At 46.0% G+C, this 15,685-nt stretch overlaps 1 protein-coding gene across 1 annotated transcript in view; it reads left to right on the top strand.

The window, feature by feature from the left end:
* Positions 1–15,685, top strand: part of LOC135547567 (receptor tyrosine-protein kinase erbB-4-like) — a 638,243-nt gene that overhangs the window by 505,563 nt on the left and 116,995 nt on the right. Inside the window, exons 12-14 of the mRNA XM_064976681.1 lie at positions 2,170–2,369; positions 10,879–11,011; positions 12,265–12,336. Coding sequence (XP_064832753.1) covers positions 2,170–2,369; positions 10,879–11,011; positions 12,265–12,336 — 405 coding nt within the window. The remainder of the gene's footprint in view (positions 1–2,169; positions 2,370–10,878; positions 11,012–12,264; positions 12,337–15,685) is intronic.

Genomic DNA, 15,685 nt, shown 5'->3' with positions numbered 1-15,685 from the left:
AGGTGATGATTTGCTTTGGTGACATTAACTAACTAGCTAGCAGTTTATTTTCAAGATATTACTAGCGTATAACATCATTATACGCTATTAGAGCTTACAGTAGACATAGCAGCTTATGTTAGCAAGCAGAGAGGGTGGGTGTGAGAATGACATGTTAACAATTTAAAGTAAACACACACACATACACACTCACACACATTGTGGCCTATCACTAAGTGGAGAGCTGTATTCTTGTTAGTCTGAGTGCCTCTGTACACTCCCTACTCCCTCTCTTCAAGGCCCTTTCTGGGACGTAAAGACCCTTTCAGAGAGAAGGAGAGAGAGAAGGGAGAGAGAGGTAGAGTGCCTTTGGTACTCTATCTGTAGGAGCATGCTGTGCGCATCACAGGGATTGAAGACACTGTCAAAGTGTTTTGTAAAGATTTACAGATCTGTGTCAGTTGGTTTGCTAACAGTCTAACACACTCTCCATGCAGGAATAACATCATCTGTGTATTAACTTGGAATTAATCTATTTTCTTTTTACCCACCTGTCTTTATTTTCTCTCTCTTTATTCTGTCTGACCTTTTCTGTCTTTCCATCTCTACCTTATTCTGTCTGTTTCTCTTTCCATCCCTACCTTATTCTGTCTGTTTCTCTTTCCATCTCTACCTTATTCTGTCTGTTTCTCTTTCCATCTCTACCTTATTCTGTCTGTTTCTCTTTCCATCTCTACCTTATTCTGCCTGTTTCTCTTTCCATCTCTACCTTACCTTATTCTGTCTGTTTCTCTTTCCATTCTACCATTCTGTCTGTTTCTCTTTCCATCTCTTATTCTGTCTGTTTCTCTTTCCATCTCTACCTTATTCTGTCTGTTTCTCTTTCCATCTCTACCTTATTCTGTCTGTTTCTCTTTCCATCTCTACCTTATTCTGTCTGTTTCTCTTTCCATCTCCATCTTATTCTGTCTGTTTTTCTTTCTCTCTACATTCTGTCTGTTTCTCTTTCCATTTTATTCTGTCTGTCTCATCTCTACCTTATTCTGTCTGTTTCCATCTCTACCTTATTCTGTCTGTTTCTCCATCTCTATCTGTCTGTTTCTCTTTCCATCCCCTTTTCTGTCTGTCTCATCTCTCTTATTCTGGTTTCTTTCCATCTCTACCTTATTCTGTCTGTTTCTCTTTCCATCTCTACCTTATTCTGTCTGTTTCTCTTTCCATCCTCCATCTTACTGTCTGTTTCTCTTTCCATCTCTACCTTATTCTGTCTGTTTCTCTTTCCATCTCTACCTTATTCTGTCTGTTTCTCTTTCCATCTCCATCTTATTCCTGTTTCTCTTTCCATCTCCCTTATTCTGTCTGTTTCTCTTTCCATCTCTACCTTATTCTGTCTGTTTCTCTTTCCATCTCCCTTATTCTGTCTGTTTCTCTTTCCATCTCTACCATCTTATTCTGTCTGTTCTTTCCATCTCCCTTATTCTGTCTGTTTCTCTTTCCATCTCTACCTTATTCTGTCTGTTTCTCTTTCCATCTCCTCTACCTTATTCTGTCTGTTTCTCTTTCCATCTCCTTATTCTGTCTGTTTCTCTTTCCATCTCCCTTATTCTGTCTGTTTCTCCATCTCCCTTATTCTGTCTGTTTCTCTTTCCATCTCTACCTTATTCTGTCTGTTTCTCTTTCCATCTCTACCTTATTCTCCCTTCCATCTCTCCCTATTCTCCCTTTCCATCTCTCCTCTGTCTGTCCTCTCCCCTCTTCTCCTGTTTCTACTCCATCTCCATCTTATTCCTGTTTCTCTTTCCTCTCCCCCTATCTCACTCTCCCATTACTCCCTTTCCCTATCTTTCCCTCACCCTCTCCTCTCCCCCTCTCCCCTACTCCCTTTCCCCCTCCTCTCCCCCTCTTCCATCTTCCTCCCCCCTACTCCCTTTCCCCTCTCCTCCTCCCTCCCCCTACTCTCTCCTTTCTCTCTCCCTACTCCTCTCCCCTCTCTCCCCTCCTCTCCCTCTCCCCCCTCTCCCCTACTCCCTTTCCCTCTCCTCTCCCTCTCTCCCCTCTCCCCTCCCCCCTTCCCCCTCCTCTCCCCCTCTCTCCCTACTCCCTTTCCCCTCCTCTCTCCCCTCTCTCCCCTACTCCCTTTCCCCTCCTCTCCCCCTCTCTCCCCTACCCCTTTCCCTTCTCCTCTCCCAGTGGTATCTCTCTCCTTGTGTTGAAGCAGCAGTGGATCTCGTCCCTCCAGCTCCAGTCCCTGAATGAGATCAGTGCTGGTAACGTGTACATCACCAATAACAGTCAGCTGTGCTACTACAACACCGTCAACTGGACCGGCCTGTTCAGAGCCAACAACCAGAAGGTCCTCATACGCAACAACAGAGACCCTAAAGAGTGCAGTGAGTCACACACACACACACATGTACATGCACACACACACACACACACACACACACACACACACACACACACACACACACACACACACACACACACACACACACACATAGAGGTACACACACACACACACACACACACACATAGAGGTACACACACACACACACACACACACACACACACACACAACACACACACACACACACACACACACACACACACACAGGCGCTTACACACACACACATAGAGGTACACACACACACGTACACACATACAAACAAATGCTCACACAAATGCACGCACACAAGACTGTGTATACACAAACATACACACACACTCAACTAATTTCAGTCCGAACCCAACTTAGATCTGGACGCTGTTTCTGATACTGTTTGTCAACATTGTACAGTCAAATCTTGTAAATCTTGTAAAGAGCTACAATTATTATAGAGTGCGGTATAATTGAACTCATGAGAGAATTCAGTTACCACTGGTTCCTCTCCTACCAATCTCTCAGTCTTAGGCATTCATGTATTAATGTAAATCAGTTACAGGTAGTGGTTAGAGCATTGGGCCAGTAACCGGAAGGTTGTTGGATCGAATCCCCCAAGCTGGGTTAAATGCGGAAGACACATTTCAGTTGAATTACAATCAGTTGGACAACTGACAAGGTATCGCTCTTCTCCTCACTCATCTTCTCCTCTTCTTCTTACTCCTCTCTTCTCCTCACTCCTCTTCTCCTCACTCCTCTTCTCCTCTTCTCCTCACTCCTCACTCCTCTTCTATTCTCCTCACTCCTCTTCTCCTCACTCCTCTTCTTCTTACTCCTCTCCTCCTCACTCTTCTTCTTCTTACTCCTCTCTTCTCCTCACTCCTCTTCTCCCTCTTCTCCTCACTCCTCTTCTCCCTCACTCCTCTTCTATTCTCCTCACTCCTCTTCTCCTCTTCTCCTCTCACTGCTCTTCTCCTCTTCTTCTTACTCCTCTCTTTCTCCTCACTCCTCTTCTCCTCTTCTTCTTACTCCTCTCTTCTCCTCACTCCTCTTCTCCTCACTCCTCTTCTCCTCTTCTTCTTACTCCTCTCTTCTCCTCACTCCTCTTCTCCTCACTCCTGTTCTCCTCACTCCCCTTCTTCTCCTCTTCTTCTTACTCCTCTCTTCTTCTTCTTCTCACTCCTCTTCTATTCTCCTCTCTCCTCTTCTCACTCCTCCTCTTCTCCTCTTCTTCTTACTCCTCTTCTTCTCCTCACTCCTCTTCTCCTCACTCCTCTTCTCCTCACTCCTCTTCTACTCTTCTTCTCCTCACTCCTCTTCTCACTCCTCTTCTATTCTCCTCACTCCTCTTCTCCTCTTCTACTCACTCCTCCTCTCCTCACTCCTCTTCTCCTCTGCTCCTCACTCCTCTTCTCCTCACTCCTCTTCTCCTCTTCTCCTCACTCCTCTTCTCCTCACTCTTCTCTTCTTCTTACTCCTCTCTTCTCCTCACTCCTCTTCTCCTCTTCTCCTTACTCCTCTTCTCGTCACTCCTCTTCTCCTCTTCTCCTCACTCCTCTTCTCCTCTCTTACTTCTCTCTTCTCCTCACTCCTCTTCTCCTCACTCCTCTTCTTCTTACTCCTCTTCTTCTTCTCACTCCTCTTCTATTCTCCTCACTCCTCTTCTCCTCTTCTCCTCACTCCTCTTCTCCTCTTTCTCCTCACTCCTCTTCTCCCCTTCTTCTCCTACTCCTCTTCTCCTCTTCCTCACTCCTCTTCTCCTCCTCTTCTATTCTCCTCTTCTCCTCTTCTCCACTTCCCTCACTCCTCTCCTCACTCTTCTCTTCTTCTTAATCCTCTCTTCTCCTCACTCCTCTTCTCCTCACTCCTCTTCTCCTCACTCCTCTTCTCCTCTTCTCCTCACTCCTCTTCTCCTCACTCCTCTTCTCCTCTTCTTCTTACTCCTCTCTACTCACTCCTCCCTCTCCTCACTCCTCTTCTCCTCTTCTCCTCACTCCTCTTCTCCCCTCTTCTTACTCCCCTTCTCCTCTCCTCCTCACTCCTCTTCTCCTCCCTCACTTCTCTTCTCCTCACTCTTCTCTTCTTCTTACTCCTCTCTTCTCCTCACTCCTCTTCTCCTCTTCTCCTTACTCCTCTTCTCCTCACTCCTCTTCTCCTCTTCTCCTCACTCCTCTTCTCCTTTTCTTCTTACTTCTCTCTCTTCTCCTCACTCCTCTTCTCCTCTTTACTCTTCTCCTCACTCCTCTTCTCCCCCTTCTCTTCTCACCTCCTCTCCCTCTCCTCTTCTCCTCTTCTCCCCCTCTCTTCTCCTCACTCCTCTTCTTACTCCTCTCTCTTCTCCTCACTCCTCCTCTCCTCCTCACTCCTCTTCTCCTCTTCTCCTCACTCCTTTTCTCCTCACTCCTCCTCTCCTCACTCCTCTTCTCCTCACTCCTCTTCTATTCCCTCACTCCTCTTCTCCTCTTCTCCTCACTTCTCTTCTCCTCACTCTTCTCTTCTTCTTACTCCTCTCTTCTCCTCACTCCTCTTCTCCTCTTCTCCTTACTCCTTCTCCTCACCTCTTCTCTTCTCCTCACTCCTCTTCTCCTTTTCTTTCTTACTTACTTCTTCTCCCCATTCCTCTTCTCCTCACTCCTCTTCTCCTCACTCCTCTTCTTCTCCCTCACTCCTCCCTCTTCTCCTTACTCCTCACTCCTTCTCACTCCTCTTCTATTCTCCTCACTCCTCTTCTCCTCCTCTCCTCTTCTCTCACTCCTCTTCTCTTCTCCTCTCTCTCCCTCACTCTTCTCCTCTTCTCCCTTCTTCTTACTCCTCTCTTCTTCCTCACTCCTCTTCTCCTCACTTCCTCTTCTCTCCTCTTCCCTCACTCCTCTTCTCACTCCTCTTCTATTCTCCTCCTCTCCTCTCACTCTCCTCTTCTCCCTTCTCACTCCTCCTCTTCTCCTCTTCTCCTCACTCCTCTTCTCCTCTCCTTCTTACTCCTCTCTTCTCCTCACTCCTCTTCTCCTCACTCCTCTTCTCCTCTTCTCCTCACTCCTCTTCTCACTCCTCTTCTATTCTCCTCACTCCTCTTCTCCTCTTCTTCTCCTCACTCCTCTTCTTCTCCTCTTCTCCTCACTCTATTCTCTTCTCCTCCTCCTCACTCCTCTTCTTCTCTTCTCCTTACTCCTCATTCATCTTCTCTCCTCACTCCTCTTCTCCTCACTCCTCTTCTCCTCCCTCCTCCTCTTCTCCTCACTCTTCTTCTCCTCTTCTCCTCTTCTTCTTACTCCTCTCTTCTTCTCCTCTTCTCCTTCTTCTTACTCCTCTATTCTCCTCACTCCTCTTCTCCTCCTCTTCTCCTCACTCCTCTCCCCTTCTCCTCTTCCTCTCCTCACTCCTCCTCTCCCTCACTCCTCTTCTCTTACTCCTCACTCTTTCTCCTCACTCCTTCTCCTCTTCCCTCACTCCTCTTCTCCTCTTCTCTCCCTTCTCCTTACTCCTCTTCTCCCCTTCTTCTTACTCCTCTCTTCTCCCTCTTCTTCCTCTCCTCCCTCTTCTCCTCTCTCCTCTTCTCCTCACTCTTCTCTTCTCACTCCTCTTCTATTCTCCTCACTCCTCCTTTCTCCTCACTTCTTCTCCTCACTCCTTCTCTTCTTAATCCTATCTTCTCCTCTCACTCCTCTTCTCCCTCACTCCTCTTCCCCTCTTCTCCTCACTCATCTTCTCCTCACTCCTCTTCTCTCTTCTCCTCACTCCTCTTCTTACTTTCTCTCTTCTCCTCTGACTCCTCTTCTTCTCCTCACTCCTCTTCTCCTCTTCTCCTCACTCCTCTTCTCACTCCTCTTCTATTCTCCCTTCTCCTCTTCTTCTCCTCTTCTCCCTCACTCCTCTTCTCCTCTTCTTCTTCTCCTCTCTTCTCCTCACTCCTTTCTTCTTCTTACTCACTCCTCTTCTCTCTTCTCTCTCACTCCTTCTCCTCACTCCTCTTCTCTCTTCTTCTTACTCCTCTTTCTCCCTCACTCTTCTCTTCTTCTTACTCCTCTCTTCTCCTCACTCCACTTCTCCTCACTCCTATTCTCCTCACTCCTCTTCTCCTCTTCCCCTCTTCTCTTCTCCTCTTCTACTCACTCCTCTTCTACTGACTCCTCTTCCCCTCTTCTCTTCTCTTCTCCTCACTCCTCTTCTCCTCTTCTCTTCTCCTCTTCTACTCACTCCTCCTCCCCTCTTCTCTTCTCTTCTCTTCTCCTCTTCTACTCACTCCTCTTCTCCTCTTCTACTCACTCCTCTTCTACTCACTCCTCTTCCCCTCTTCTCTTCTCTTCTCCTCCTCTTCTACTCTTCTCCTCACTCCACTTCTACTCACTCCTCTTCCACTCACTCCTCTTCTACTCTTCCACTCACTCCTCTTCTCCTCTTCTACTCTTCTCCTCACTACTCTTCTCCTCTTCTACTCACTCCTCTTCTCATCTTCTACTCTTCTACTCACTCCTCTTCTTTTCTTCTCCTCTTCTACTCACTCCTCTTCTCCTCTTCTACTCTTCTCCTCACTACTCTTCTCCTCTTCTACTCACTCCTCTTCTCATCTTCTACTCTTCTCCTCACTCCTCTTCTACTCTTCTACACACTCCTCTTCTTTTCTTCTCCTCTTCTACTCACTCCTCTTCTCATCTTCTACTCTTCTCCTCACTCCTCTTCTTTTCTTCTACTCACTCCTCTTCCCCTCTTCTCATCTTCTCCTCACTCCTCTTCTACTCACTCCTCTTCTCCTCTTCCCCTCTTCTCCTCACTCCTCTTCTCCTCACTCCTCTTCCCCTCTTCTCCTCTTCTCCTCTTCTACTCACTCCTCTTCTACTGACTCCTCTTCCCCTCTTCTCTCTCCTCCTCACTCCTCTTCTCCTCACTCCTCTTCCCCCTCTTCTCCTCCTCACTCGTCTTCCCCCCTCTTCCCTCCTCCTTCCCCTCTTCTCCTCACTCCTCTTCTCCCCCGTCCCTCCCCCCTCCTCTCCTCTACCCATCTCCCTCTCTTCTCCTCTTCCTCTTCCCCTATTCTCCTTTTCTTCTCTTCCCTCCTCAACAGTCTTCAGGTGTCACACACTATTAGCTGGCTGACTTTGAGAAGTTGGACTGTGTCTATGAGTCAGATAGTTCTCCTTCACTGTGTTTGTGTGTGTGTGCGCGTGCAGGCGTGTTCCTGTGTGTTTGTGCGTGCTTGTGTGTGTGTGTTACCCTAGCCATAGCACAAGGTGGAAGGTGGAAAGACAGGCTCTACCCCCCAGTTTCTATGCAGGTTGTGTAGTAAACCTTTGATAAGGAGAAGAAAATAGAGACGGTAGCCTCGTGAAGTGTTCACCAAGCACACACACTTTAATTACTACTTAGCTTATGGCCTTAATCCATACAAAATGCACTACTTTAAGATGTACACTATAGCAATACAGTACACTATTTTAAGTAGTGCATTTTCTATGTATGGAATAGAGCGCCATTTGGGATGCAGATTTACATCCACATGTTTAGGCCTCGTCTTCTCTTTATCCCTGAAAAACGGAGACGAAATCAAATGGACCTGTGGTTCTTTCTTCTTCCTTTTCTCCTTATTTTTCATTCAGAAGTAGGATGTTTTGATGCATGATGGGTATTGTCTTCCGTTGACGTCGGCCCATTGTTGGAAGCCCTCTCTCGGCTCTGGTTACTTGGCTCGTTTGACAATCCCCTCCTGCGTCTCCGCTTCCTGAAGATGGACCTGGCTCAGCGCTTTGACGTCAATCGAGTCCAAACTGTGTGTTTTCAATGGGAGTCAGAAACTTTGATGTCGGCATCTTTTTGTTCCCATTGTGTACTGTATCGTTACAACTCTCACTCTCTCTCTCTCTCTCTCTCTCTCTCTCTCTCTCTCTCTCTCTGCCTCTCTCTCTCTCTCTCTCTGCCTCTCTCTCTCACTCACTCTCTCTCTGCCTCTCCTCTCTCACTCTCTCTCACTCGTCTCTCTCTCTCTCTCTCTCTCTCTCTCTCTCTCTCTCTCTCACTCTCTCTCTCTGCCTCTCTCTCTCTCTCTCTCTGCTCTGCCTCTCTCTCACTCTCTCTCTCTCTGCTCTCTCTCTCTCTCTCTCTCTCTCTCTCTCTCTCTGCTCTGCCTCTCTCACTCTCACTCTCACTCTCTCTCTCCTCTCTCTCTCTCTCTCTCTCTCTCTCTCTCTCACTCTCTCTGCTCTGTCTCTGCCTCTCTGTCTCTCTGCCTGGTTGCCTACATCTTTGAAGCACACAGTGAAGCACTGGAACTGGAACAGAAATGCTTTTGTTTCACACAGATAGCACAGCTTTCATGCCCTCTATTTTTTTCTCCCTCCCTCCCTCCCTCCCTCCCTCCCTCCCTCCCTCCCTCCCTCCCTCCCTCCCTCCCTCCCTCCCCTCCCTCCCTCCCTCCCTCCCTCCCTCACTCACTCACTCACTCACTCACTCACTCACCACTTCTCCCCCTCCTCTGTCGTGCGCATGCGCTTTTCATTTTCACATTTCTTAAGCATTCTGGACATGACACCAAAACACAGAATGCCCCCTGACTTACATTTGGCCTGAACCTCAAAGTCAGGGTGGAATGATTGTGACTGTAGCTCTGCGGGCTCTGTCTCTGGTGCCCAACAAACACATGCAGTCTCTTTATGCTTCTCCGGTGGGAGGGGAAGCCAGTACAGAGCCAGTGGCAGGGCAGGACAGAAGGGTGCAATGCTGAATTAGGCCAGGCCAGACAGCCTGTTGCTCTCTGTTGCTGTAGACCTGCCAGACACCACATTCGGCCGCAAGGGGAATGGAAATCACTTCTGACATTTTGGCTACATCCCAAATGGTAGCATATTCGTTTGAGTGTACTACTTTTGACCATTGTGCATAGGTCCCTGGTCAAAAGTAGCACACTGTATTGGGAATAGGGTGCCATCTGAGACACAACCGTTGTATGTGATAGTAGCCCCTCAGACCCTCAATGTTCTGACAGTGTTCTCACAATGTTCTCACAATGTTGGGTAACAATCTTAGAACCTAGAAACTAATCTGGAGTGTGGGCTGGCCAGCTCCTCCATTTGAACAGTCTGTGACGATAGTACCAACCATATATAAACAGAGCTGCAGAGGGACCTCACTCCTGGTATTATTATGCACAGATAGTAGGCTACTCATGCTGCAGTGGTATGGCATCCGTCCTCTCATATCAGTTGAGTACAGAGATCCTATTTCCTGCACAGAGGGACGGTTGGACTTAAAGCCCTCTCTCTCTCTTGTTTCCTTCATCATTTAATTTGCCAGCATTTACTGACGCTGAAAATAGATGATAGAGTTAAGGGCAAATGTTCCACTTTCTGTCTTTGTTTTCCCCCCTTTTGTTTCCCCTTGTCTTATCGTTCGTCATCAGTGTTAGCTTGTACCAGGTGTTATTCAAGCTACTTTAGTACCCCGTCACTGTTTGGTCAGCACTATTATAATGGAAGAACACAGCTACAGCTGGGTCCACATTCAGCTCCACAGTGTGTCTCCTTTCACAGACGTGTGTTGTGCATGTTTCTCCCTCTCTGCTGTAGATACCTGCTCTAAATTCACTATGCACTTCTAACAAAGGGCTTTGATATATATCTCCATGGTGGGTCTGGCTGCCATTACCTGTCCCAGATCACAGACAGAGAGACAATTAGCATTTGACCATGGATCCACCCTCCCTCAGATGGACAGAGAGGAGGACAGAGAGTTGAAACCTCTGTTTTACTGACTGGCCTTATATGAACACACACTCTATTGTTTGGTTCAGCCAACTGCTGGTTTACAAGCTTTAAAGCAGGGTTGGGTTATTGGTGCTGGGTTATTGGTGCTGAGTTATTGGTGCTGGGTTATTGGTACTGGGTTACAAGCTTTAAAGCAGGGTTGGGTTATTGGTGCTGGGGTATTGGTGCTGGGTTATTGATGCTGAGTTATTGGTGCTGGGTTATTGGTGCTGTGTTATTGGTGCTGAGTTATTGGTGCTGGGTTATTGGTGCTGGGTTATTGAGATATGAGGGTGGCAGGTAGCCTAGCAAATAACAGTGTTGGGCCAGTAATGGAAAGGTCACTGGTTTGAATGCACAAGCCATCTAAGTGAGAAGTCTGTAAATGTGCCCTTGAGCAAGGCACTTAACCCTATTTGCTCTGAATAAGAGAATGAAAAAGGCCTTCTAGCCTTCTTTAGAGCTTAAGTAATTTCATCACTTCTGGGTTAGGGTTAGGGTTATGGTTAGTCAATGGTTCCAACAATATTTTTCAAACATTTATAAATACTGTCAGATAAACCCTGTCAAATGGTGTTTGATTTATAAATACTGTCAGTGTCCAGTATCTTGTGTTTCTCAGCTACTGTGGATGGTGTTTGACCTTCTGTCATGCTACTGTGGATGGTGTTTGACCTTCTGTCTAACCACTAACCCTAACCTGTATTCTTGTGTTTCTCAGCTACTGTGGATGGTGTTTGACCTTCTGTCTAACCCCTAACCCTAACCTGTATTCTTGTGTTTCTCAGCTACTGAGCAGATGGTGTGTGACCCTCTGTGTTCGGACGCTGGCTGCTGGGGGCCAGGACCAGACCAGTGCCTATCCTGTCGCTACTTTATTAGGGGACGCATCTGTGTGGACACCTGCAATCTCTATGAAGGGTGAGTTACAGTTTCAAACAATGAGAGATACTGTAGACTCTTGACAGTATAACACAATGACATTATGACAGTATCACTCTCAATATGCATGAAGATAAAGGCAAATACAGCCGTCAAACTAACAAATCTTTAACTTTTACCTCATTGTAAGTTACAACTTCTTTTGATGGCTTCTAGATCTGAATTGTTTTGATATAGTGATTTTTTTCAGTCCACTCTCAGAAATAAAGGTTTATATTTGTTCCTAAAGGGTTACAGCCGCTTGTCACTGGGGTGGGACCCTGTAAGGTCCTCTTTCATAGTTTTAGAGTAGTACTATGCCATTTCTAAGAGTAGTACTATGTATCTCAGCATGTATTACCTGCTCCACAGACTACTGAGTGTAAAATATAACTACTGTCTGTGCAGACGCCAGTCTCTTCCCTTTTTCATTCTGATAATGGGAGAAAACATGGTGTAAACACAATCTAAAGGCTCAGGAGAATGACAGAAAAATACTGCAAGAATGGACTTAAATGTCAGAGAAAAATAGATGAGACTACTTCCCAAATGGCATCCTATTCCCATATAGTGCACTCATTTTGACCTGAGCGCTATGGGTCCTGGTCAAAAGTAGAGCACTTTATAAGGATTAGGATGCCATTTGGGATGCATGCAGAGACAAGAACAGGTCAAACACAGCACAGAGAACTTCATACAAAAAGGATAAACCACCGCAACAATACACTCCAGTGAGTGAATAACAGGGGAAATAAGATGGTAGTTCTGATCTGTTGCAGTGTGGATTACAGAGTACGGATGTTACAATATGTGAGACAGAAACACACACCCACATGCACGCACGCACACACACACACACACACACACACACACGCACAGGAGTGTACTTACTGTGAGTAGGAGCATAGGTGACAACATGGGGGAGTGTACTTGATCGGGGGGTATTGGTTATGGGTTCGTAGGAGAATTTCCTGCATTATTTTTTAAATCTCTACATTTTGTTATGTGTTGTGTTTGTTGTTTACCTGTATAATCCTCTCTAATACATTGTTTAAAAGGCTGTGAGACAACAGGTGAGACGTTCAAAGTTAAACGTCACCATCTGAACTGTAAACCAGACTGTGGTGTCTGGGTAATGTATACATAGAAATAGAATAACTAGATAGTTACTGTATGTCTAGAAATAGACTATATGTCTATGGCTGGTGTACACTACAGTAGACACTGAAATGGATGACTGTTTCTCCTTCCAGCCTGATAGGCTCTAGGTCCAGGCAGCCGTCGGGACCCTTCGTGGTCGAGAAGCGTGAGGCCAGTTTGGAGAGGTATGCCAAACGAGGGCAGGGGGGTTAGGCGTGTCACTGCGTGTCACAGTCACTGCTTGCGCACGGGGCCACGCTCTGCCTACCTGTCTGCCTGTCTGCACTCCACCTCTCACAGCTCGGCCAATCAAAGAGTCGCAAGAGATGCTACTAACCAATCACAGAGCCACGAGACGCTACTGATTGAAGTCTACTGAGATTTACATTCTGTATAACATTTAGGGGCGGTTTCCCAAATGCAGATTAAGCCTAGTCTGGGACTAAAAAGATCAATGGAGAACCTGGGAAACTACTCAATAGTATGTATTTATGATTGAGACAATGTCGTGTTCACTATGGGGCACTCTTACATTAGGAGGAAAAATATCTACTGTAATGCATGAATTGTTTATTTCCAGTGCACAAATGCCTCTGACTGAGTCAACACAAACGGTTGGTAAGAAAACAGGACGACACAGACACAGAGTGTTATAGTGGAGATGTAGGTAGGGCCTCCTGTAAAGAAGTGCATGCTGCAAGTCCGTGTGTAAAAGCTTCTGTCCTCTGGGTTCTGCTAGAACAGAGCTGTTAAATGCTCAGTGTAGCAGACAGACAGACAGGCCGTGCCTCTGTCCTGACTGCAAAGCGAGAGAAAGAGAGAGACAGTAAGAAACAGAAACCATTCCGGAAGCCAGAGAGAGAGACCGACAGACAGACAGACAGACAGACAGACAGACAGACAGACAGACAGACAGACAGACAGACAGACAGACAGACAGACAGACAGACAGACAGACAGACAGACAGACAGACAGACAGACAGAGAGAGAGAGAGAGAGAGAGAGAGAGAGAGAGAGAGAGAGAGAAAGAGAGAGAGAGAGAGAGAGAGAGAGAGAGAGAGAGAGAGAGAGAGAGAGAGAAAAAAGCTTAAAGGAGATGTTAAACCATAACCCATTTAAACCATAGCTGTACAAGACAAAGACCTACCTCCCGTGCCACCCTGCATGGCATTGTGTCGTCTGGATAAAGCATAATTAATCCTAATTTGGTTTTAGTTCCCACAGAGGAGTCCCACTTGGTATTAGGCAGAGGGAAGAAGTACCACACGAACTGGCAGACACACACACACACTCACGCATAGCATCTCTCCTTGTATGTCTAAATCAGGGTGCCAAGGTAACTCTGTCTTACTTTGTCTCTGTTATTTACTGACTTTCCAAGTCCCGCCAGTGACTTCTTATTTTACTGTTGATTTCTGTATGTATAGAACACCCGTTGACTTTAGCTGGAAAGCCATGCTATACCCCAAAGTGATGCTATCAATATAGCCAACATAATTAGATGTGACGCTTTAGGGTGTAATAGTGTAACACAGAGAAATGCATCAGATTGTATATTCTCTATGTGTGCATGCTCAACAGTTAATCATGTGTCCCAAATGGCACTCTAGTCCCTACATAGTACGCTTCTTCTGACTTGCGCCCTATGTTTTTCCTTATCGGCCCTGGTCAAAAGTAGTGCACTGTATATGGACGCAGCCAATGACATCATCCAGTGACATTCAGTGCCAAATTAAACTGGAGAACACACACACACACACACACACACACACACACACACACACACACACACACTCTCTCTTCTTTTATCTCTCTAGTACAATCCTGCCTTCAATGAGAAGCATTTTTCTTTTTAGGTCTCTCTGCTGCAGAATCTCCCTGATACTGAAGGTTCACACGGATCTATATTTTATTAATAGTTTTCTCTGTCTCTCTCTCAAACAAATTTTGACATTGATTCTGGCAATTGATTGAGGTTTAATAAATGTATTAGAACTGGGAACAAATTCTTGCACAGTTTTAAAAACTTGCCAGCACATTATGTGGCAACCAGTAAAAGTAAAGGGATATTGGATTTGGCTCGGCTTGAATATAATGCTAAATGAAAAATTAATGTACAATGTTATTTTGATATTTGTTTTGACTAAAATCTCTAGGGGAGACTGGGGTAAGTTGAGCCATTTTTTACATTCAGGATCACTCTGTCCAGGGAAATATAATATTCTTCAGAACAAAAATATCTACATACACTGAGTGTACCAAACATTAAGAACATCTTCATAATATTGAGTTACATCCTCCCCTTTTGCCCTCAGAACAGCCTCAATTGGTCAGGGCATGGACTCCGGAATGTGTGAGAAGTGCTCCATGGGGATGCTGGCCCATGTTGACTCCAATGCTTCCCACAGTTGTGTCAAGTTGCCTGGATGTCCTTTGGGTGGTGGACTGTTCCTGATAGACACGGGCAACGGTTCAGCGTGAAAAGCCCATCAGCGTTGCAGTTCTTGACACAAACCGGTGCTCCTGTCACCTACTACCATACCCCGTTCAAAGGCACTTAAATGTCCATTCACCCTCTGAATTACACACATTCAACAATCCATGTCAGTTCTCAAGGCTTAAAAATCCTTCAATAACCTGTATCCTCCCCTTCATCTACACTGATTGAAGTGGATTAAACAAGTGACATCAATAAGGGATCATAGCTTTCACCTGGGTTCACTTGGTAAGTCTATGTCATGGAAAGAACAGGTGTTCCTAATGTTTTGTATACTCAGTGTATAATTCAGGATATTGTGTATCCCTGTAAGTAATCAGAATTAATGTAAACATGATAGTTTTGAAGGGCAGGGTAGGTTATGCCGCCTACACATTTCTGTACTGAATGAAATATTCCCACTACCTTTTTAAACTGAACTCAGCACAAAAAGAAACGTCCTCACTTTCAACTGCGTTTATTTTCAGAAAACTTAACATGTGTAAATATTTGTACGAACATAACAAGATTCAACAACTGAGACATAAACTGAACAAGTTCCACAGACATGTGACTAACAGAAATTGAATAATGTGTCCCTGAACAAAGGGGGGGGGGGTTCAAAATCAAAAGTAACAGTCAGTATCTGACCGCCAGCTGCATTAAGTACTGCAGTGCATCTCCTCCTCATGGACTTCACCAGATTTGCCAGTTATTGCTGTGAGATGTTGCCCCACTCTTCCACCAAGGCACCTGCAAGTTCCCATACATTTCTGGGGGGAATGGCCCTAGCCCTCAATCTCCGATCCAACAGGTCCAAGACGTGCTCAATGGGATTGAGATCCGGGCTCTTCGCTGGCCATGGCAGAACACTGACATTCCTGTCTTGCAGGAAATCACGCACAGAACGAGCAGTATGGCTGGTGGCATTGTCATGCTGGAGGGTCATGTCAGGATGAGCCTGCAGGAAGGGTACCATATGAGGGAGGAGGATGCCTTCCCTGTAACGCACAGCGTTGAGATTGCCTGCAATGACAACAAGCTCAGTCCGATGATG

Source organism: Oncorhynchus masou, chromosome 10 (genome assembly GCF_036934945.1).
Source record: "Oncorhynchus masou masou isolate Uvic2021 chromosome 10, UVic_Omas_1.1, whole genome shotgun sequence".
Lineage (NCBI taxonomy): Eukaryota > Metazoa > Chordata > Actinopteri > Salmoniformes > Salmonidae > Oncorhynchus > Oncorhynchus masou.
This window is presented reverse-complemented; position numbering and strand designations above follow the sequence as displayed.